Source organism: Motacilla alba, chromosome 1, assembly GCF_015832195.1.
Source record: "Motacilla alba alba isolate MOTALB_02 chromosome 1, Motacilla_alba_V1.0_pri, whole genome shotgun sequence".
Lineage (NCBI taxonomy): Eukaryota > Metazoa > Chordata > Aves > Passeriformes > Motacillidae > Motacilla > Motacilla alba.
In genome coordinates, this window is record NC_052016.1 from 71,320,917 (window position 1) to 71,346,492 (window position 25,576).

General features: G+C 34.9%; 1 protein-coding gene across 9 annotated transcripts in view; it reads right to left on the bottom strand.

Moving 5' to 3' along the window:
* PCDH9 (protocadherin 9) overlaps positions 1 to 25,576 on the bottom strand; it is a 674,946-nt gene that overhangs the window by 296,177 nt on the left and 353,193 nt on the right. Inside the window, exon 5 of one of the 9 annotated variants that reach the window (XM_038148049.1) lies at positions 17,419 to 17,463. The exons of the other annotated variants lie outside the window; for them this stretch is intronic. Coding sequence (XP_038003977.1) covers positions 17,434 to 17,463 — 30 coding nt within the window. The 3' untranslated portion in view covers positions 17,419 to 17,433. Of the gene's footprint in view, positions 1 to 17,418; positions 17,464 to 25,576 lie in introns of those variants that run through there. 9 annotated transcript variants of the gene reach the window in all.

The window sequence follows — 25,576 nt, forward strand, 5'->3', positions numbered from 1 at the left end:
TGATAAAGACATTTTCGCAAAGGGCAAACATTACCTTTTCAGATACCAGTATGAAAGGAAATGGGCCAAATGAATGAACACCTGAACTCAGTCCTTACATCAATATACTTGAAAAACCCAAATTATCTGCTAGCTCTCCAGAGACACACAGAAAAGTTCTAAAAGTGTTCTGCTGGGTTGGGTTGGCAGCAAGAAATGCTTCTGATCATTTCCAAATGATGAGTGACATCCTAAAGAAGAAGAGAAAGTAGAAAATGATTGCTTGAGAAAAGCAGAATAAAACCAGCATCTGCTTTACAGTTAGACAGACTTTACAAAGGACAGATAATGCTTCTAAAACTAATAACATTCCTAGCACTCAAATTGGGGAGAAAGAGAGTTTTATCTACTATATGAGCAGGCTTACTAGGATATATCTTTTGCCCTTCCAGACAAGTCGTCACTCCCTCTGTCGTACCACACTATTTAATTTGCAGCTATTGCCAAGTCAGTGTTTAATCTAAGGAAAGTTGGCAGAATTTGTATGGGAATGTAATGTTCACAAAAAATTGCAGCAAGAAATGATGATGTTTCATGTTATTCCACAGTGTGACTGAGATGAATCTGATGCTGGTTTTTGAATCCTTGTTATATGAAGGTTGATATGGAGAAGTAGGAAATGTTTTGAACTTAAGAACTATTCCTTTCAATGGCAGTGACTTTGCTACGTGATCTACATTCTGTAAACTTGGGTTGAAGATACTGCATTGCCCTATTTAAGATTTTTATTCCTTAAGTTTGTTTCTAATGCCAAGAGAATTGGGAAAGAAAATTTTCAATACTTTCTAAGAAATATGTTACAAGACGTAGAAGGCTCCTAACAAATAAGATCTAATACTTAAGAAAATATTACATATTATTTAGTGTATTTTATTTAAAGAAAAAAAACTTTTCCTGTTGCACAGCAGTATTCAGTTTTCTCAGTAGTGTTTTCCAGTTATTGTGGGTTTTTAATAGAGGAGGTGGACTAGGAGCTGGATTTTGGGGTTTTTTATTCATTATTGTTAAACAACAGTTATGGGGTTTTTATTATTATTTTTAGGAATACAACAAAATCAAATTCACTGCATTATCTTGACTCTCTGAAGAATGTCTGATGATCTTCTCAACTTAAAAAAAAACAAAAAGAAAGAAGACTAAACATGAGCCAAAATGACAAGAACACATTCTTTGCCATGTATGAAATTCCTCCTTTGGACATGTGTTGTCCACATGCAAAGACAACAGCCTTTGCCATGCCCTTCTGTACATAAAAGTTTGACAGAACTATATCCACTGCTTGTTTGTATGGTCTTCAACTGTATGCTAGATTAAAACAAATAAAATTTGTATATTTAAAGGTAACATACTATCACCAAAGAGAAAATGTTACTAAGAAAATAGTAAAATACGCTTTTCCACAAAAAAAGTGCAGAAAATAGAGAAGGAATAGTAGTTTAAGTAAGTAACTGCAGCTAGGGTTTCTTAGAGCTAGAAGTATGACTGAATTAATTAATAATTCAAAACTACAGGAAAGAGAAGCATATTCATGCTCCTCCAAGAATAAAAATAGTCTAACTTTTTTTGAAAGAAATGTTGCTTTTTTTATTTTTTTTTTGGTAGGAAAAACCTGTTCAGAAATGTTTGAGATGAGTAGCAAACATTATTGGTTAAAAACTAACTCTGCAGTGGTTATGTGCAGACCTACAGCAGCATGTGGTACCTGCCACAAACTGCTTATGGGATTGTGACATTTGCTGAGCCTTTACACAGAGGAATAATGGAGCATAAGGTGAGGTTGCCTTCATGCTGAGACCACTGTCCATTATGCTGACCAGTACTGTCTGTGGCTCTCTTCTGATCCCCCATGGCCTGGACATATTTATTATCTCTTGTCTTAGACTGTGCAGAGACATTTTAAATGAGTCACAGTGGCAGGTGGCCCTTATTAATACCTCTTAGGATGTGAGAGCTGCTGGAAATCCTAATCAGAGAGAAGAAACCAGAAGGTGGGACAGGGAAAGGTCCTATGAGGAAACACATGAAAACAGCTATATTTGGAAGATAAATTTTGGTCATTTGAGTCAAGAATAATGGTATAGTCCAAGAAAAGGAAATTCTGTGTAGTAATAGCTTAATATATCCTATTTCGAGCAGACTAGGGATTAACATTTTGTACTCTCCTTGTGAATAGGTAACAAAAATCACAGATTATTGTAACAGAAAAGAAAATTATTATAAGGAAAGTTAAACCTATGGAACACAACAAGTTCCATTTGATAAATACATATGGAGTAAAATAATTCTAAACATTACCATTTAGTGAAAGCCAAAAACTTTATTAGTTCTGATGTTGAAAAATACTTTTCCACAGAGGCAAATTGATTATGTGTTTTCCAATGCAAGCTTAGACTCCAGTAACAAAAGCACCACAGAATACAAAAGAAATGTTCTATTTTCTATTCTGGCTTACTGGAACTGGAGATCAGTGGCATTATCATCCTTTTCTTGAAAGGAACAACAGAGAACAGGAACAGACATGCCGGTGGGAGAGGTGCATGAAGTCTACGTAGGATTTAAAACCACTAAAGCAAAAGGAGTTGAGAAATTGTTATGGAAATGCAACTTGATGTAGGAAGTAGAAATAACAGGTAAATACTACTGAAGAAAAATAACTCCAGAAATGAATCACTGACATTAATTTGTTTTCTGGAACAATCTTGCAAGATTAGGGTAGGAAATTAACTGCTTTTAACAAAGCATTTGAGCACACACAATAGGTCTCAGCAGGAGAGGGTGTAAGTGATACACTTAGATTTCACAAATGTCTGATTATTCTAATTTACCATACATTATCCTGTATTAAACACACACCAAATTTTAGTGGCTTTGTTTTGGTGGTTTGTTTGTTTGGTTGGTGTGTTGGCGAGGGGGGTCTTTTCTGGTTGTTTTGTTGGTTGTTTTTTGGGTTTTGTTGTGGCTGGTTTTTGGGGGTTTTTGGGGTTTTTTATGTTTTTGTTTTTTTTTAAAAAAAAAAAAACAAAAAAAAAAAAACCCAAAAACCCATACTGGTTAAATAGAAGCACTCTTAGAGTGCTTAAATTAACCAGTCAACGAAATTAGTTTTATTTTGAAGGAAAGCATACCATTTTCGGTTTTGAGCTTTCTACGAATGATCATGTACTCTCTACTTTTTTTTCACTGACTACATTAAAAATCAATTAATATATAAAGCTATAAATATAAACATCTAAAAATATATATATGCACATGCATGGGTACACATACTCTTGTGTACCCATGAAAATGTAATATCTTGACTTTAGAGGTAAATGTGTTTTGGATTTCATTTCCAGGGGCTAGCACATCACACCAATATTTTTTTTTAAAAAGGTATCTCCAAATTCACAAAGTGCTACAGTGAGTCAGTGATTTGAGGTGATCCAATTAAAATTAACTTATTTTAATCACAGGAGTAGTGACTTACACCATCCAGAAACACTTAAGTTTATGGACAGTTTTACTGCACTAAAACAATGGCTGGTTGCCAATTGCTGTTACTGAGAGATATACAGAGGTATACAACGAAATACTTTTGATGTATTTATAAAATATATAAATATATAAATATATACAGAGAAAGAATGAATGAGATATAGCATTCGGCTTTTGTTATTGAAGTACTTATTAAAAAGGCTTTTGGAGGGTGTTTACATTTCCTTTTATATTAATAGGTACATCACCTTTACATGAGCAAAGCAGCGTTGCTGCAAAAGAGAGGATGAAGTACTCGGCCCACAGAAACCAATTACAGTTCCACTACAACAACAAGGAAATGAAAACCAATTGAAAGCACAGCTAATCCCCATCTTTGAAGGAATGCAGCACCAAAATACTTGTCATACACTGACATTTTAATGCTTCTCACTCCTCAAACTGTCCCACCAGGCCTCCTGTGTCCTTAACTCTTACACTGTTCTACAAACGTCTTATGGGAGAAAAAATAATTAAATATCATACTAAGTCCTGAATTAGAGTTCTGTTTTATACCACTTCAGGTTATCATACATTAAAATAAGGAAGTCAGACAATATTTGGCATGCTGTTACATTCTGTAGAAAAAAGCAGGTCTTCACATTCTATCAGCTCTAAAAAATTCATTCAAATAAGGAGTAAAAATATGAGAATAGGTACCTAAAGTACGAATTTGTAGTCCTGGACACAGCATTCCTGGTGAAACAAACCAAATGAGCTGAACCAAAACAATGCAATAATAATTTGTGGAAGTTCCCTAAAAGCTAAAAAGGATTCCATGGAAAATTCCCAAATTCTTGTAATTTTTAAGAGAGAAGTTATCCACAGACCTCAAGTATTAATCCAAATATAATACTGTCACATTCAAAGCTTTTATTTCGAGTAAATGTACTGTTAAAATGAAGCATACAAGTGCCTTCTATTGTCAGCACTTATAGTAACTTGGACACAAAAATAATGAAAACCATAATCAATTTTTCTATTTTACTTTCAATGTGTTTAAAAATCTTTAGAGTTCTCTTATATGTCCTCCTGGTCTGAAATGCCTAAAGTTATTACAGAAAGTTGACTGCAATATTTTTTATTATTGATTATTTCAGGAGTTGGAATAGGCACTTAACTTCTGCTCATGAACAGCTAGATATGTGTGAGATTTGATCCAAACTACCAAAGCAACAGCTTTGTTATATATTTATATCTGTTTCTTAGCACCCACTTTTCATTACCCCTTTGCAGCTCATGAAACAACTTTTTTTTTTTTTTTAATTAGAATTTCCTTAATGGGTTACAGAAAAGGAGCCATGACAAAAAACCCCTCTTGCACACGAATTGGAATTTCATCGTTTACCAATTATAGTTCTGAAATATTAAAGAAAGAATGAAACTTGAGCTATATTAAGTGGAAATCCAGAACTAATTTTAACTTCAGACTGTTCTGATCTTTTCTATTTCTCAGAGTCTTACTTATTTTCATTCTTTATTTCATGTTTATCCTCCAAAAGCAATTACTGTGCTTTTAGACTGTTAGTGAAGTATTAAAGAAAATGTTATCATGCTGATTAGCTAGATTAATGCTGGCTTGCTTCAATCTAAAAGATGGTTTCAATTTGGGGTTTAGATCCCAATAACTGCCTGGAAAAAGGCTGGCATGCAGATTAGAAAAAAGCAGGTGTATGCTCATCCATAGTTTAAATTAATACCTTTTTCCATGTAGAAAACATTCACTTCATTCTTCCTGAGGTTAGTTCCTGTCTTTCTTTAAATCACTGCTGGAGCTGATCTGCCAAATAACCTACACTTGCCAAACAAGTCGTTTATTCCTCCAAAAAGGAGAAAGTGTACCACAGGCTGTCTCTTCTTTCCCTTCTCCAAACCCACCACCCTTTGGCAGACTGTTGTGAGCCAATGTATTCATTTTCTGATCTTCATCCACCCAAGTCTCATATTGATCTTAACCAATGGTATCTTGCTTATTCTATCATTTTAGCAACAGAAATGTTACATATGAGAATGCAAGAAGAAATGCAGATAAAACTTTGCTTATAATATATCAAATGCAAGCATTATCCAGTTTTCTAAAGCCTGTTGCTTTTATTTTTATAAATGCAATGCATCACATTTTATTGTAATGCTCACTTGTGTACTACTAGCTCTTTTTCTGTCATTTAGTTTAAACTATGAGGTTTATCAGAGTGCTGTTGACTCCACACTAACGAGCATTAACCTTTCACTAAAGTGGTTTTAGAGACACAGCTCTCAGGCTTGCTTCCTTGAGATAACTCAAACACAGTTATTGTTAGCTTTGTTTTTACGGTGACAATTTCACATGATTAGGAGGAAAGAAAAATCATTGTTCATCCTATTCCTGTCACTGTTAGCAAAAGGCAAAAGACACTGGAATAAAAAGCATCTAAGCGGAGCCTATAAAAAATTCCCAGTGTTCCTGAAGAGTCAGCAATGACAAGCAGGAATCTCAGAAAGTCAATCCAGATTTCTGTTAGACTCCACAAGAACTTGGCACATCTGTACTTGTGTGTCACCTGTCTCGGTTAAGTGCCTCCTATTAAGTGACATTAATTTGGGCCCCAAATGTCCTCTTTCTGTTTTGCAAGAGGACTAACTCACACCTTTTAAAACACCGTACATGTGCATGGATTACTTACTTAGCCATAACACTTCTTCAGGAGATAATATACTAGCTACTTTCAAGAAGAAATGAAAGTTTCCCACAGAGAGTTCTTCTATGCACAATGTTATTTAAAATCTATTGTTGTTTCTTGTACATCAAGGGAAATATTTTCTCAGTATTAATAGAAGAGAACACTTTTCATTTTGTTTCTGAAGATCAAGCATGATTTTAGAAAGGTTAGCTAGGAAAGGGAAAATACCTTGATTGTTTTCCATGTCTCACTCTATTGTTTTTTCAATTCATCTGGTTGTCCCTCTGAAATAACTTGCACAAAAGATGAATTAAAAAAAGCAGCCCACAAAACTTAGAGAACCATCCGCATTCAAATGCAATTTATACTTTACAAGGACTGTGTTTGGCTAGTGCCTTAAATTACACAGTCTTGTAACATGGAGATATTTTAAGATTTGAACAAAAGTTTCCTATACCATTGACAATTAAAGCATTTCTAAGATAATATCACTGTTGAGTTAATACCAGGTCTAAACATGTTATTCATTTCATTATAATCTTGACCAAGTCAGTTTGGAAAAAGTGAGTGTTTTCAAGACATACCATTATAAATGTCAACTGGGTACAAGTCATTCACTTTAAATTTACATGATCAGGATAGCCTTCCTTTCAGAGGCATAAGCAAGGCCAAGGACAGGTATTTTCTTTTGTCTTTGAAACAAATAACAGATATTGGCTTCTTCTTTCACTATTAGATTCATAAACAATCCTTTGTATAAAGGACCTCTTTTTGCACTTTTTCGTGAAGTATAAACAAAAGGAAAAATAGTACAATGCAATCGAGTAACACAATGTTATGAAAGATTCAATTTGAAAATTTCTTTCTGTAAAAGATAATAGCTAAAAGGACTACAATTGTCAAAGCCCAGTCAGGTTAATGAATAGAAGTTATGCCATTATCCTTTTTTTATATTGTCATAGTACTACTGGGGTTTTTTTAATGCTTTTTTTGAGGGGGGTGTAGGGGAGGGGTTGGGTAGGGAGGAATATATCCCATATGGCAGAGACTTTACAGAGACTTTAGAGAGAAAGCAGCTCTCTAAAATGTCTTAAAAATATGATCAGGCAAATATGGATATTGTTCTATATATTGGTTAATATATGGTTCTATGTAGTCATCACAGAAATTGCAATTGCGAATACTCATTGACTATTGCTGAAACTGCAATTACTTCAACATTTTTTCCAGCAATGGACTGAAAAATTTCTTACAGGGATCAGAGAATATTTTTTGCATACACAGAGATAACTATCTAAACCAGGAAAAAGCCCTGCATATGATTGCAAAACCTGCCTTCTCTCCCTCTTAAATTTACATCTTTGATTAACCAATAATTTGCTAGCCTGAGAATTCAATAGGACTGAATTCTCAATTCATACTTCAAGTACTCTGGGAAACACACTGTCTTTGTTTCAACCTCATCTTCAAATCTTTTTTCATGCCAGGAAGAGTCCAATCTCTCCAAGGAGATTTCATGGAAATATTCAGTCAGAACTTTCTCAATACTTAGGCTAGTTATGCATGGCATTATTTTTTTTTCTATGGGCAGTTGGTTCTAAACAGCAAGGTTTTGGTCGCAAGGAGCTATCTCATTTCAGACAAATCTAGTTCCAGCTGCCTCCAAATGGAACCACCACAGGACACAGCTGAGCTGTGGCTGGGGGAGGCATGTTAATGAAAGAGCAAAATACTGGACAACAGAGTAGTGAGAGGAGGAAAAAAGTTTGAAAATTACATGAATACCAAGGTGAGAAAAGAAGGAAGTGGGAGGAGATGGTCCAGACGATAGAATAGACATTCCCCTTCAGCCAGCAAAAATGCCTAAAAAGCTGCATGTTTACCCTTAAGGAACTGCAGCCCATGAGAAGGACCCTTGCTGGAAGAGAGGAGAACTGTGACGAGGAAAGAGCAGCAGAGAGGAGCCATCAGGGACTGACCACAACACCCAATTCCCCCTTCTCCTGTGCTGCTTGTGGGGTGATGGTAAGGAAGGTACAGGACCCAAAAGTGAAGATGTGCATGGGGTAAAGAGGAAGAAAAGTGTTGGTTTAATACTTGGTTTTGTTCCTTACTACCTGAATATACTTTAATTTGCAAAAAATTAATGTCCCCCATGACAGTAACCCTGTCTTTGTTTCAGCCAATCAGCATTCTCATGATTTTCTCACCTACTCCCACAGGATGAATAGTGACTGAGTGGCTAGGAGGGAATTAGTTCCCTAGGCAAGGCAATCCCACCACAGCACCAAAGTTAAACAGAGGTGTATGACTCATGTGACCCTACAGCTAATCTTCTAAAAGAAAGCATGACTCAGCCCCTTGGCAATGCCTTTCATTGTGTTTCAAGTTCCAAATTTGCCAACTAAACCTAATCTGTAAAATTAATTTAAATTTGGCATCAAAACACACTTAAAGCTGTATGAGCACAGGTGATTGAATGCAAAATTAACTCCAGAAGGTTTAAGTATTGTACTTTGAGTCAATCGTTCTCACAAATAGCTGCACTGTACATAATAGGATCAAAAAGAGACCTTTGTATCCAAAAGCTGTTCATTTCTAGCAACTGTAATACTCAATACTACAAACAAAATGCAACTCAACCTCATATTGCTCTTAACTGCTCTTAATAATAAAATTTAAATAATTTTTATTTCAAAGTTCTATGTGGCAAAGGCTCTTGAAGGCATTATTTATACTTCACAAAGTGGAAAACTGATGTAAAAGATCTGAACACTTTTGTGACAAAATCAATCACAAAACAGATATTCCCAATCTAAAAATATGATTTCTAAGAACACTAGGTATATAAAAAACAAACAACAACAACAAAAAAACCCCAAAACCCAACAACCCAAGAAAAAACAAAAAAAAACACCCCAAACATACTGATAAGGAAAAGAGGAGAAAACAAAATTTCCTTTAAAGTTGCTGAACATGAGCTAAGATGGTGAACTTCCAACAGATACATTAGGACAGAAAGTAAAAATACTGTACGGGCCCCTCCTCTAGGTATTCTTAAACACTTTAGTGAATTAGTCCTGTAACTGAATTGGGAAATGATGCTGACTTCTAGTAAAGAGCACTTGATAAATACCTTAAGCATGAAATATTGTATATGCAGCAAGGGATGTATTAAGACTAATTGCCAACCAAGCACTTCAGCCTTCCCCATCTAAAATTAGTCATCTATGTATAATACTCATGTAGGCTCCCTTTTTATCCAGTCCAAAGGCTTCTTCCAGATAATTCCCACTGCTCTCAGACACCTCTATTTGAAATGTATTAATTACTTGGTCTCAATGTCTTTCCACTGACCACCCGAGGAACTAAATGTCCAGTCCATAACTTGACAATTCTTAGACAACTGAGCTGGGTAAGATAGTTCCTACCCAGGCTAATCAGAGGTAAACAACTTCCAACAAAATAGTATCTTCTCTTTGTCAGAGGAAAATTAATGAAAGGTCAACTTTGTTATGTATAGGGATTGGTTAGGTTTCTTTTTCCTTGCTTTTGTTGTCTTTGTTTTCATTTTACAATACCCTTTTTGTCTTTAAAAAGTTTTGATTTAAACCACCTCACAATACTCATTCCATAGCCCTCCAAAGTGAAAAACCACAAACTAAGCACCAACACCAAGCTTGGAAGGTTTGCTAGAATTTTAAACACTAACCTTTTTGAAAAATTGTTAGGCTGCAGACAGTGGTACAAACTCCAAGACAAGGAACTTTGCAGTTTACCTTATTTGACTTCTGGGGTTTTTTTGTTTGTTTTGGACCTTTAGAAGGGATCTTCTGGTTAATGGGTACATTCTGAGACAGCTGGTTAGACTTCTTCATTACTTAACCAAAGAGAATGCACATGATCAGAGTGCTATAAGTGGTGAAATGGTGACATCCCTTCATTCCTTTTGTGGCAGAGTATGAATAAGATTGGTTTTAAATGCAAAGAGCATAAACACTAAATTTAACATTTTAAACTTGGAAAAAAGGCCTCCCGTTCAACAGACTAGTGCATATTACCGCATTTCATAGAAGTAAGAAAAATTTCACAGTCCACCAAAGCAAAGAGGAGTTGCAGTGAAAATGTGAAAATTATCAATAAAGCACCAGGGTGTTAAGCTATAGTGCAAATTACTCTAAAGAAATTTTCACCTTGTCTCTTTGACAACCCAGGAATTGGTTTTAATTAATACAAATCGAGTAATGAGGGGAAAAGTATACCTTTTGGGAAGGATACTGCACTGTGAATATTTTTTTGCTGTTTGTTGCAGATTTTTATTATGTGTAACTGTGAAAAAAGTTGTCTATAAAAGAGTAACTCTTGAAGATCCCTAATTAGAAAGCATGCACACTGAAAAGACTTTTGATTAAACATTAAATTCTACAATTTGTATCAAAAGCATCTATCTCATCCATGTAGCCTTCTCAAAAGGTAACACTCTTTAATTACTCTGTGATGTTGTACCTTGAGTAATCATTTGCTCTCCTGAACAGACAATGTAAATCACTGTTAAATCAGATTATCCTCTGAGGTAAGACAGCAGTTAAATAAGGCAGCAAGCATCATCACAGCTCCCGTGAAGTCAAGAGCACTGAGAAAATTGTGTGAGCAGACGTGCTCCTGAGAGCACTCCAGCCCCAGTGCGCCTGACGCGGCAGAGCAAAGAGCCTGATGGAGATCAAACACACCGGGCCTGGCAAGCACCAGAACCGCATGGAAAGGCTGTTCCAAAAGAACACCTTAACACACTGGACTGGTGGATGGTTTTGCAGAACAGCAAGTTTGATATTTGTTCATGAACAGCCAAACATAGTGTCAAGTGTGAGTATCAACATCTGCCTATCATGATTGATGACATCTCCAGAACCTACAGCTTCACATTTTCTTCAAAAGAGTTATCACAAAGATGAATGAGAAGAGCTTTGTCGCAAATGACCAAATTACCTTTTTTTTTTTTATTTAAAACTGCATTATTCCAGTGTAACAATGAATAACTAGTCCTTCATGAGTCTCTGCGTTGTGTATAAAATATATTTAGGCATCCTAATTTAAAACAAATCAGAGTGAAATCTAGTTCATAAATGATACACAGCATTTGATAGTTAGAGTTATTTGTCTTTTCAGAAGAAAGAAAAAAGTATGAGTCATTTAACATTTATTTACTTTTCAAACTAAGGTATAAATAATTTAGTGGTGATAAGACTGCATTTAAACAACATGCAAGTTGATAATGTGTTCCTAAGTAAACATTGTGTATTATGTTAAGGCAGGTCTTTTGTGAACTATATCTGTCAAAATTGCTTTTTTTACCTCTCTAAGTTTCTTCTTACACTAGTAAAGCTTTTAAGAATTAAAATATGTTTTTGGGTCGGCTTTTGTAGGGGATTTACAATAACGAGAAAACCTCTTTTTCATCTTCCTGAAACTCCACAGAGTAATTTAGTCATGAATAAATTATGTCAAAATAAGAAAATGTAATAAAGACAGCTATAGATAGTGTCTAGATCAATACAAACATTACAGTGTACTTTCACAATCTTTTTAACTCAAAGGAAACCCTTGCCACTCACACAGAAAATCATTGAGCTTCCACTCCATCAACATCTTCTTATTAGGAAACTGTCACACAATGTGATGAGAAGAATTTTTTTCAGAACTTCAAAGGAAAATCATAAAGAGTTGTTCTGTCATGCTCATACATCTTAAGACAACATTTTTCACTTTAAAAACATGATGAGGCTTTAAATGCCATTATGCCAAAGATGCAAAGGGGACAACACAATAGAAGAAAATATTTTTCTGCACGTCTTATTGAGGGAAATTAAATAATTATTTAGGATTTTTTTTTTTTAAACCAAACTGTCTGTTTGTTACTCTATGTCAAACCACCTACTTTCTATTAAAATATTTTTTAGTCCAAGGTAGTGAAGCCTCCTAAAATTGTTGTGAAAAGCCTTCTCTAGTATCTAGAAACAAAGACCTACTTGTTCTTTTATTTGTCCCTGGAGGAAGTTAATTTCTATCTCCTTATATGCTCTCAATAATGTATTTTCTCTCACTCAGCTTTTAAAATTATATATTTCTGTTTTCCATACATATTTGATCCTTACAGGATGCAGAAACTCACTAGTTCAGCAAAGGAAATCACCATGTTTAAATTATCTATTTAAGTTACATACAAGAGGCTTTCACAAATCACTTACATGAAATACAAAAGATGAAAACTTTCTAGTATTCCCCAGGCTTGGGGTAATTATTTGTGTTTATTTGTATTTCTACAATTGCTTTGCATAAGTAACATTTCAAAACATGATTTTGAGCTTTTTAGATTCCACAAAGGAGCCAACACCACCAGATAACATTCAGCTAAACACCCTGGCAAACCAAAAAATCAACCAGACAATAAAATAAAATGAAATAGAAGTAGATAGCTCTTTTTCATAAAAGTTCTCTGAATTACAAGATAGCAAAAACAACCATAAAGTAGATGAAATACGGAGTCGAGATTTTATTTTCCATGTTTTTGAAACAACTGAACATCTCAGAAATGTAACCTACCAGGAAAATAACCTGAAAAGTAGAAATAGGTGTGATGAGACAAGAAAAAAGCCCTTTTAAAAGTCAGCCACCAAATCCTGATCTGTCAACAGCAGACAGATTCATACCAATATCCCTGCATTTCTAGGACTCAATTTTTTTTTTTTTTTTTTTATTTTGCCAGGTTCTACATCAAGCACTCAAGTTGCTTTCAGGCGTGCCTTAGTATGGAAATGCCTTGAATCTCATAGATGCTCTGACAGTTGGAGGCTGAGAGGAACAAAGTGTATGGGTTCTAAAAAAAAGTTAGGAGATTAACACCCAAAGTTTTGAGTGATAAAACATCCCTGTTACTATGCTTCCTCATGGTTCCATGAGCATTTATCTGGAATGTTCCTAAAGTTGTAAACTAAAAGAAATGCCGAAAGCAAAGGTAAATAGCAAATGGCTTCTATGTAAAACTTAAGCCACCTGCTCATGTTTTATACAGAAATACATAAATCCTACCACAGAGCACCCTTAATGAAAATACTTTGTTGATTAGTATGAATCAATTCCTCCCTTGCTTCACCAAAATTATAATTTGCTCCTCTCAGTCACTGAAAGGACTTAGATACTATAATTGTTTAGGTGCACTGGATTCTTAAAACAGTAAAAGCTGATTTTATTTTAGGAATTCTTTGCAGCCTGAATCACCAAAGATTTTGATGTTCACGTGTATTACTATTTTTGCTTTTATTTTGTGTTGGTCTGTGTTTTTTAGTATGCTCTTATAATCCTGATTGTTTGTGTCCAGCAGGAGTGTGAGGAAAAATCCCAAGTATTTTTCATGCAGAGATGAAATTACACTTAAAATCTTTCACTGCAGTAAAATGCAAAAATGGCTTGGTAAATATCTTTAGCTTCTGAGGAAAAGAAAAAAAAATATAGCACGGCACATTTTCTAGCAGGCCACAGCACATACTGAACTATCTTAAAATGTAACAGAACAGGGTTCCAATTTTTAATGTGGAGAAGTAGGAGGGAAAGAGAACCTCACTAAAATACCCCTAGTTTTTCATTTCACTTCAGGTGATTTGGAATTAAGTGTTTTGGAGGATTTTTTTAATATTCACAAATTGCCAAAAATAATGATGCTTTTATTGTAACTGTTGATTCCTGTAATCATGAATTCATATCCTATCTCCACTGCGAACAATATGTTCAGGTATTTTGACAGAACAAGATTATTTCTCATCGTCAGGAAAAAAGTAGAGAATTTCCACAGAGTTCACAGGGATTTTATTCACAAGGACAGTATCTGTATAAATTGCAAAAGTCACACCTTTGTGTGTCCTATATTTTTTGCTTAAGTCAAGACTGTCTAACTCATCTCCAAAAAAATCAACACTATTTACACTTTGGAGTCTCACACATACCAGAAACCACAGAGCTCCCAACCTTGCATAAAGATTAGTCAGTAGAAAGGTGAACACTGCAGTGCAGTAAAGCTCCTGCTAACCTTGTGTTGGTGCACTTGTCAAACCAACACTGTACCAAAGGCACGACTTTTGTTTTGATTCCCTAAGCCTTTGTAAGGCACTCTCGGTTTATAGATTTTTGCTATTCATAACTGAAGTTAAACTCCACTAAATATCTGTAAAAGAATGAGGAGGTTCATGATGTCTGCTTCAGTTGATACTTCTATTAGGGGCAGCATTTGTATCTGACAAATTGAATCAGCATTAGTGTATCTTCCTTCACAATTTCAGGCTTCTTTTATGGATTTTATTTTCCTGCCAAAACTATTAATGTTTTATTGTCAAGTACTCAGATTTTTCCAATACTGGAATTTGATTTGGGCTTAACTTCTTTGTTAAAAAATAATGGAACATCTTAAGATCCTTTTCTCCTATTATCTCAAATATTTTAAGTAGTCATCTCCCTTAGTTCCTGGTCATCTGCAGAGAAGTTTTTGATCCTATTTAATAAAAAGAAAAGGAAACAAACAAAAAAAAAAAAAAAAAAAATAAAAAAAAAAAAAAAAAAGAAGAAGAAAAGAAGAAGAATCAGCTCCAGGTTCTTCTATTTCTCCATGTATGACTAAATGAATAATTTTTATCCATCATACATCAGACAGACATTACTATATATCACTGAAGAAGCCCAATATTAATTTATCAACATTTCCTTGTGTAAGCTATATGACAGTTACCATGAGCATGTGTACAAATTTTATATAAACCTTTAGCAGATAGCCACAGGCCTTTAACTTAATGGTCTGTCAATACCAGCAAGTTGGGAATGATGCAAAAATAGGATGAATGTTTTTTGAGAAGCCATGATTTCTTAATGTCTAAAAGATACCCTGAGTTCAAGAGAAAACAATTACTTATTTTTACTTGTATCTCTTCTGTTAACTTCATTTTTCTGTTTAAAAGAAATTTTAAAAACATTAATTGCAAGTTGTTTAGAGGCATTTTCCATCCTCCCTATGTTAGAATCAGAAAGGGTATGGAGATTTCTGCAAAATGACCACAAACAATCTGAAAGTGGCTGCACAAATTTCTTTTCCTTTAAAAATTGCAAAGACAGATGCATGTAAAAATCTAATTCTGTGATATAAAAAAATGAATATTCAGAGCCTGCTGAGTGCAAAAATAAATTACTCAATAAGGTTAAAAGAACAGTGAATTCTGGGAAACTGATAGAATACAAGCTACAGCACAGATAATCATTAGGCAATGAAAAAGATCTGGCAAGATTTCTGTAACAAAATTAATGCTGATAACTCTGCATCATCAGTTTACGAGTACAAGTGGGATTCAGGATAAAAAAAGAACCATGTCCTGTTTAAGTACTGACAGAATATAATCCCATATGTTGAAAAGGACACTATTAATAGGCCAATCTTATCTGTGAGAGGAAGAAATACAGTCTAACTTACATAAACTGCAAAGATATTCAATTTGGAGGTTAATTTTTTTTTACACTGTAAAAGCATTAGAGAAATTTGACTTAATTATATGTAAGGAAGAAATGCTTAAGTTAAAACATAATTCCTTAAAACCAGTCAACAAATAAAAACTCTGTGAGTTGGTCAAAATTACATTTTCTGATTCTCTATCATCTTTCCAGCAACTGTGGTTCAGCTCCATCCTTTAACACATTCACATTACTTTTATAGGGTTTGCTCTCTGTGATCACCCACCCACCTGGGACAGTTTTCCCTCCATGTCTTGACAAATCACCTTCATCTATTTCTTGCTGTTCAGACATAATCTACCTCTCTGAGGAAAAAAAAATAAAAATGCTACATTTAGTTTGTTTGAGGATCTTTCCTGTATCTGCAACTGTCCATCTTGATACCCCTATCAACCAACTAAACAAAGCAGGCATTTATATTATTTACTAATCACTTACAAACTTGCATATAGCACAGCAGCAATTTCACTGCTTGATTTAAAACCCTAGAATAGCTTCCTTAAAACCAAATCAAAACAGACATGCCATATCAATGTAAAATATTATTTGACTGGGAAAAATGCTAACATCAGTGAAAGGATGTCTGCATAACATAAAATCCTATTAAAAATCAGTAAGTTATAAGTTCCAAAATTTGTAACCTGCATACAACTGTCAATCCAATGCCAAACCAATATTTACAGTCTTTGCTTCCATTTCCAGCCCTTTAACTTCCCAACATCCAAGCCAGGTCCTAAGAATGCCCTCCTTGCCTCCCTATTTAAACTCATTCTTTCTGATTCAGCCAAAGGCTGATCTAATACCCACTATATATGAACCATATTTCTTCATGCAGTATTTTGCCTGGGAATCATTTTAAGGATGGACAAGATAATAGCAGTCATCCTGTTGCTAGTTCATGTTTTTCAACTTAGATGTACCATAAAATTCAAGTCTAACTGAACTGTCTACACTATTAAGTCAGCACTGTCCACGAAGAATTTCTTGGGAATTCTGCTGCTGAGATCTAATTATCTCTAAGAAAAACCCCAGCATTTAAAAGATATCAGAAGGCACTATACTAGTACTTGCTTGTTGGGATTTTTTAAAAAGTTTGAATTTGCTTACAACAGAAAACAATAGTTTATACATTTGCCCAAAACAATTCTTAAGAGTAGTAATTTTTCACAAGATTTTTTGTTTAAGTACCAAAAACCACTTTTCTCTAACAAAGAACTCCCTATATATTTTAGTTAATTCAGAGAACTGAAAGCAATCCTGTGGAGATGCAGAGGATATAATCATGCACAAAAAGGCTATTACAATTATCAATAGATCATATTTTCTATCCCTTTTTCCCTCACAGAAAGACCTACACTTATTTCTATCCCAGCTGATATCAGTCTTATTTCAAAAACTATTATCAGTGAAGTTTTCTAAACCTTCCTCAAACCTCTAACCCAGTCCTTAGGCACCCTTACTGTTGCAAGATATTTCCTAATGTCTAACCTAAATCTCCCTTGCTGATTTTAGTCTTTATTTGTTATGCCCACACAAGTTTGGTATTGTCTAGTTTGAACAACCACTGTTCTTTACAACTTTCCTCAGGGATTATATTTTCTTTAAACAACTGATCATTCTCATAGCTCACCTGTAGTGAACTCTTTTCAACTGGTCCACATCTTCCTGCTCTGGATTGTCATGAATTGAGCCTCATCCTTTCAATTATCTAGTAACAGAAATCAAATGTATGCTCTGTCAACCCAATCTTTGTACAGAAAACCTGCAATGGCCAACATTTCCCTCAAAGGTTAGATTAGAAAAAGCACTTCTATGTGTACCACAGTCTGGGTTATTATTGCAGATTGACACAAAGGACAGCTCACAAGGGCTCAGGCAGGTCTTGATCATGTTAAGTATGGTGTAGCAGCAACACTTACTGAAGTGCAACTATCAATAAGAGGCTCCAATACAGGCTTTTTTTTTTCCCCAAAGAAAATACTTTGTGATTCTCAAAATTAACTGATAGAGAAACCCTGGCACACAGATACAACATATTTGTGTGTGTGTGTGTGTGTGTGTGTGTGTGTGTGTGTGTGTGTCTGCATACATATCTTTATATATGCATATTTAATCTAACTCATGTTTTCTAGATAGGCTAACATAAGACTATGATTCAATTTCACATTAAGAAAGGGCAGAATTTATAGGAAACAATAAATCAAAATCTCTGATGCTTTATGGCACCTTGTTAGTGTACACTTTCACATGCACTACACTGGTTCGGCCTGCGGGAGATGCGCAGGTTACTTTTCAACCAAAGGTCTCATTGCAGTTTGTATGTGCTCTATGCATGAGACTGAACACACACTGCAGGTGTACTTTCCTAATTATATCTAGCAGACTGTGGTGCTGTGGTAGCAGGGAATCAAGCACAAACAAATATTTTGCAAGATTATGTAGGTCTTATCCCACCCACTGCTGAGGGAGTGAATTGCAAGTTCAGTTGAGGATGTCAACAGGAGTCATCCCTTTGACTGCAGTTCTGACACACCAGTAAAGGGATGAATAATTCTAGGGATTAGTTGTCAGGTCTGGGAGGTGCAGCTTCACATATGAAAATGGCTCATTTAAATATATTAATCAGTCCTCCCCAAGAGTTAAATTAGCTAAATACAGATAAAATGCAGTTCTTGCTGTATATGTAAATATAGCAAACTTAGAAGCAGAGGTACATTGGAGAGTCTGTCATGTTCACAGTTTCTTTCAGTCCAACAAAGCAACAGAATGTTGACATTGATGTTTATTCCAAATTTGTTTCTTGTCTTATTTTAGAAGAAATCTTTGCAGTTTACCCAGTCTCCAGAATTGTATCAAATTGTCAATATTTTTGCAGATACATCTCCCAATCTCCACAGTCAGCCCACTGGACTGGAAATATGCATTTCATTTATATGATTTCCCATTCTTTCTGCTCCAGTATTTTCCTGTATTTTAATTATAGCAGACTACACAGTTTTACAGCTATAAAAGTTTTTTAGTTTCAAAGCTCTTTGCCTGTATAGCAATAAAAGGTGAAGCAGGATCCAAGCACATTTTCTCAGCATCATGTAAAGAACTTATGCTTGTGAGATACTGAATTACTTCACAAGTCTCCCTGTGACTTAAAAAGTGAGAAATTTTCTGTGTTGATGTGTGGGTGCACAAGTGTGTTTAAAGTACAACTTTCCAAAGACGTCAGCCTTAATGATCTTGAGCAAGATATATACAGATAGCTATATATATGTGTGTGTATATCTATTCACATCTATAGATATACATATGCATGTATAGATGGATGTGTATATTTATGCACTCACATATCCCGCAATAAAAGCCAAACAATTCAAAACCACAGAATATTGCAATACACTGTATTATATCTCACAAAAAATGTTGTCACTATAAGGGTACAATGCTTCCTATTTAAGGGAGTTATTTTTTGGTAGAGTGTTTTGGTTTGGATCTTTTGGTTTTTTGGGTTTGTTTTTTGACTACCAGGCAATTCTGCCATGCTATTTTACAGTAGGCAGAGTGATATTGAAGTTTGGGAAAAAGCAGTAAAAAACCCCTAGAAAATTATATTTCTTAATCATTTATATGCATAATAAATATATATGTGTGCTTTTTCCAATAATCAAAGAATAATTCTTGATTGTCCTTGGTACTCAATAATTTGATATTTTTGTTTTCAGAACATCGCAATATTTAACAGACATCAGAACTTTCACATGGATCCAAACTTACAATGGAGAGACAGATATCAGTAGTTAAAACAAATTTTTACCACTGGATTTTGTTCTTTTTTTGCCTACTTTAACAGCTAGAAGAAAACTGTGGAGCCATCATCTTGATTAGAATGCAGAGAACATGGGTACCTATTTTATTTTCTTGCTTCAGTTTGCTCCATAGCAATAGGTCATTTACAGCACATTTTTGTCATTATTTCTAGCTGAATACTGTGACAGAAAGAATCCTGCTCCCAGTCCCCATGATGCCCTTCTAAAGCGCCTGTATATGCCCCTCACTTGGCCCTTCCTAAACCTCCTCCTTTTAAATGAGCTTGGGAAAAGTTGTTTCTGAAACAGCAATTCAGCTAATTTTCTAAGCCTAGAGGAATATAGTTAACTGATTTATTGCCCTGTGGAAGTTGTAATTGTTGCAAAACACGATGTATTCCCAGAACAGTGATATAAGTATGTCACTTGGAAAATGTGCCTCCCAGCATTCCACTGAAATTAATGAAGCATCATTAAATAGTTGCAGTTCTTAAGCATGTTGCACATCCCAGCATGTAAAGAGTTATTGACAAACTTTGAGATGTCAAGAGATAATATTTGTAGAATCATAAGCTAAATAGAGTAATAGTTGCTGAAAGAATGTTTTAATAATACCTCAAGTTTCAGTTCTTTAACATACACTGTAACTTTGAGAGCTTGTAACAGAAAATGATAAATGGTCGGGCTGTCTGCAAGCATGCAAGTTACTTCAGCTATTACAAGCTATCAGGAAAAAAGCTCCACTCCCCCCAAAAAAAGTTAGGAATTCTTGCACAACTAAGCATACTGTTTTCAAAGGCTCCCTTGCTAACAAACAAGGGGAAAAAAAAAAAGAAAAAAAAAAGAAACAACCTAATCCTTCTCTAATACCCATTTAAAACATTTTCTCAGAAATATAAATTCAAATACAAACAATTTTTTCTCGTAGCACTGGTAATATGTCAAATGAAATTTAAAAAAAGGACAAAATTTTCCAGACCAAATGCAGCAAACATTTTCTCTAAAATTCAGATTTAGATGATTACGTAAAACACCAAGTTTAGAGTATAATGAATAGCTCTTATTTGAGGATGATTTTGAAAATTAAGCCACAAAAAACACATTTTCAAAAGCTGGTATAGTTGAATAAGTTGAAAAGTACATTCAAATTTGGAACTTTAATTTTACCATATGTTAAATATTATACTGTAATCTTTCATGAAGACCAAAGCCATACTTCAGCCAAAGCTCATCAGTTGTCCAAGTTCCACTTACTATTCTGTAATGTGGCTTGACTATGATCAAGTCAGCAGAATCTTAAAGGAAAATCAGAATCAGGGAGAGTCACAGCATCGTGAACTTGATCACACACTGACAGAATTAGAAAGTAGAGCAAGCTTACTTTCACAAAGGAAATCTAACTTTGTAATCATGAAAAATGTATCCTGGACATCTAATTTTGACTTAGCCATCTGAATTAAGCACCTCTTCTAAGCACAACTACAATATGCACATTACAATATAGGCTTTATGAAAACAGGTTGGTTTGACAATGATTATTTGCCCTTTTAATCTGAAAAACTCTGTCAGTGGTCCATTGATGATGTGGGTAATATAATTAATCCAAAAATAAACAATATTTATAATCTCCATTTTCTGAATCAGTTTATTTATGCAGTGCATAAATGGAGCATACTCTTGTTTTCATGCCAACAGGCCAACATTCCATTATATGTCACGTTTTTGTCTAAAAGGTACTTACCAGTCTCCATCTGGCTGTATTCTAAGAAATATTGGAATCCTAATAGTCTGTCTTTACTTATGCCAGACAAATGGCTGGGAAATTATTGATTGAGACTTTATTTCATATAATGAACTGTCAATCAAAGTGCAAGCAGGTTTTCTATTATGGTTACTAAGTACTTAATTAACATTTCATAATATTTACTGCTTTTAAATTACCAGAGCAGCACACAAAACACCTGAAATGGCTATAGAAACAGCAAAAAAATTGGCATGAGATGTGTGAGAAATGCTAGCAATGAGCAAGTGTTGCTGGCAAGTAAATATTGGAGGCAGATCACATATACACATAAAACATCAGAGACATGTTGCTAAGTGCTTATAATCACTTTTCTATTAAGTGTTTTCAGGATAGCTGGAATTCTTTGGTTTCTCTTCAAGAATGTAAAAAATCTATTTAAATTTCTGGAACATTTTCAATATAATAATTTTCTGCACAGTTTACTTCCTGCCACTCTAAGAAAGAAGGGGGAAAAATAAAAAAAAAAAGCTGCCTTTCAATCAGCCTTCAGATAACTAGTCAAACAGACACCATCCACCTGAAACAGGCAAAATTTTATGGATTCTGTATTGATCAGATCACTAATATCTCACAAAGTTTAATAACAATTCATGAAGTGAAATGATAAAAAGAAAACATAAATGTCTGCATAACCAAATATTCCCAGTCTTACAAAGTATCAAAAGTAGAAGACAGAACTTTGTTTCATGTGGCCTGATCATTTCCCCTGAAAATGTGAACAGAGCACTCATTTTACCAATATTCTACAGACAGTAAAGAGTACAGATACCACCTATATAATAACTTCAATTAACAGCATCTATTTTAAGGAAAACAACGCCAACAAGAGGTCATAGAAGAACAATAACAACAACAACTGTAATAGTAATAGTAATAATAATAAAAAGAAGAAGAGGAGGAAGAAGAGGAAGAAAAAGAAGAAGAAGAGGAAGAGGAAAAGGAAGAGGAAGAAGCAACCACCTTACAGCTTCTAATTATATAGGAAAAAAGGTGTGAACTTCCAAGCTATACAAAATAATGTCAAAATAGCAATAAAAAAAAATTACCCAGTTCGAGAAATATCCTTTTTGGTCTTAAGTAATCTTTGCACAAATTATTTTGTGCAAAAACCTCTACAATGAAAGAAAACAAAAATAAATTTAAAACCCTAACACCTAACATCATCACAATTTTGTCCTTGTGATAGGTACATTCAGATTCTAGTGGTAAGTAAGAATCCAAAATACCAACTGGAAACTAGGTGGCTATGAAGAAAGTCCTCAGAAGAATTTAGCAATTATAAAGCTTGAGGATTTTTGTGTTACAAAATTCCATTAAGACAATTCTACAGAGCAATTTTCTGAGAAAGTCCTTCACTATGCAAACCTACTTAATACTGAAATTTTGTATTTTAGTAATTTGGATGAGAGGAAAGCAAATCATTCCACAAAAAATAAAAACCTTTTGTGAGCCTGGTGGGGTTATTAATTATCTCGAACAAGAAGAGTGCTATTGTTCAGCTACACCCTCTCTGCTGCCATTTATTTCATTTAGAAGGCACCCATATACCAGGGTGATGGATGACAACCTACAGTAAATAGATTTGGAATAGATTTAATGTTTGCCTTCCCAGTCAAAATTCTAAGACTTTGTGAAATGGAAAGGGGTTTGGTCCTTTATTCCTCTCCTTTCACTTGGCTATTCACTGGCTAGCTGACAGCAAAAGGAAGTAGCCATCCATCATCTTCAATAGGGAGCCAAAGCAAGCAAAAGAAAATCTTAATAATGTTCTGCCAAAAACAGTAGGGAAAAAGCATTGTAATTTTGAGATGCAAGAATGATACTCAGATCCTTGATTTTTATCACACTGAGTATCATCATAGAGAGCTATTCACATCTGTTATAAAGGAGACCTACACACTTTTTCATTTACTCTTCAGTCTTGCTAGTTTAAATACCTCTTGCATCATTTTCCAAGGTAAAATGAAGGCATTGAACTCTGACCAGGACAAAACCATTTATGTAGTAAAACTTTCTTGACTTAGAGCATATGAATTTTATTAATTTGACTTTAGAATTCAGACAAGAAAGAATAACAGGTGTCCAGCACCTCAGCACGATGATGATTTCTTGCATTGAATTAATAGCAATGAAACATGCCTGATTTCAGCAGCTGTTGGAAGCAGCGGGGTTGCTTCTGCCAGAATAAAGAGAGACTCCCACCTCCCCAGATAAATGCATTCAAATCAAACAGTGCATACCAACAGTCGGCAGTGCCCCGCTCTTGTGTTAACAGTGATTAATCACATCCCTGATTGGTTCTCAACTGTCTTCACTTCCAGCCTTGCTGTGGACAAGATCACCGAGCAGCTCATTAAAAGAGCTGTACATGAGCTGCAGGAGGGAAGGATGGCCATCCCCGAAGAATTGTTATAATCAGTATGAGGCCTTTCAGCACTTTATATAAGCTTAACTGAGGTCAGGTGTCAGTGATTGCCCACACCTCTCCTGAGGCCGATACCACTTTGCGCCCTGCTACTGACAATACCGTCCAAGTAGCACAATTCCATTTTATTGGTGGAACATTTGTGGGAACTGCAGCATGGGGAAAAAAAGACCATTGACTCTATGCACTTAATAAGTGGCCTGCAAGTACTGGAGTTTAAGAATACAGAAAAAATGGATAGGATATGGGCAGATAGTTATCCAGCTGTACCAACTGGGTAATTTGTCACAGGTACATTATTATTTAACCCATCTTTTGCTGTCTGTTATTTTAACCTTTTACTAGCTAGATATCCATTTTAAATTGCTCATGCCATCCATCTTTATTGAAAATAAAGATCCTCCAGCAAATAATTCAAATATCAGAAAATAGACCCCTGGGTAGCATGATTTACTCCCTTGAGATTTTTATTTTTCTCCACAGACCATATACAGCCTTGGATTAATAGTTTTGATCTAGCACCTAACTTTTAGACAGGCAACTTTCATGAGTGAAAACTAATTTCTCTGAAAGCGAATTATTTTAGTGACTAGTAACTTCAAGTTGTTGACACACCTATTTCTATTGTTGGTTCTCAGCCTGTAGGTTTTGGTCAGGTTGTCAGAAGTATTTGCAATACCACTGGACATTATACCAACTGACTGCATATGTCCAATGTGACATTGGCCTTAAAAAGACCTTCAAGGATCACTGGTGTCTCCTCTCAGATGAATTTATATTAGGCATTGTAAAGACCCTGTATTTATTTAATAATTTATTATTCAGCATTCCTCAAAATCACCCTCTTACCGCCTTTCTGCTCTCTGACCTGACATAGGTGTTGGCGGGTCTTAAAATCAGATGTTTCTGAGCTCATCCTCTGCTGAAAGAAACCAGTCTTTTGAAAATTGAAAAAAAAAAAAACAAAACCCTAAGCTACATACAAAATACTGTGGAGGTCACCTCATTAAAGTTTTCTTCTAAGTTACTGAACAGTAACAAACCAAAGAGTTTTAAAGGCATCTGTTACTTAGCCACACATCCTTGTGGATTTTGGTCTCTCTAACTCCTGACAGCTGCTTAAGTCATTACCATATCCTCATCAATGTAATCAGTACCCTAAGGCTGCCCTACCTCTCAAATTCACAATCTGCAATGCTGCTCACTTCAGTGCTTTGGGGCATATTAGCAACTCAAGCTTTTTCTGCTTTGATGTGCATGTTCTGTACCACTGACCCCAAAATATGCGGGTCTAATGAATTAGCTTTAATAGTTTTTTTACCCACTTAAATGTTTTTAATTGGCTATACTACTATGTGTCTTGAACTACACTGAAAAGTTCACAGCATAGATGCTAATAGTGCCTTTCTAATTACTGCATAATGAACAAAGGTCTGTCTGAGCAATTTCAGAGGTTAGACTTCATAATTAAGAACCCCTTTTTAATAAAAATCAACTTAAAAATTTCACAAACTTAATAGAAATAATATACACCACAAAACAATATTTTTAAAATATCTGGGGATTTAAAAATATTTGTGTAAGTTCTTTTAGTTACAAAAAATTAATATTTTCTTCATTTCCTTTTAATCTACCTGCCAACAGGCAAAATCTCAGCTTTATCACATTATCCCTGAAGTGCACTTAACTTGCATGAATCACTGCTCTGGGGCTGGACTTGATTTTTCTTTTCACTTACTTAAGGGAGCACTGATAACTGAGGGGCAGAGTCATGCCAGCTACTGGCAAGCTTGAC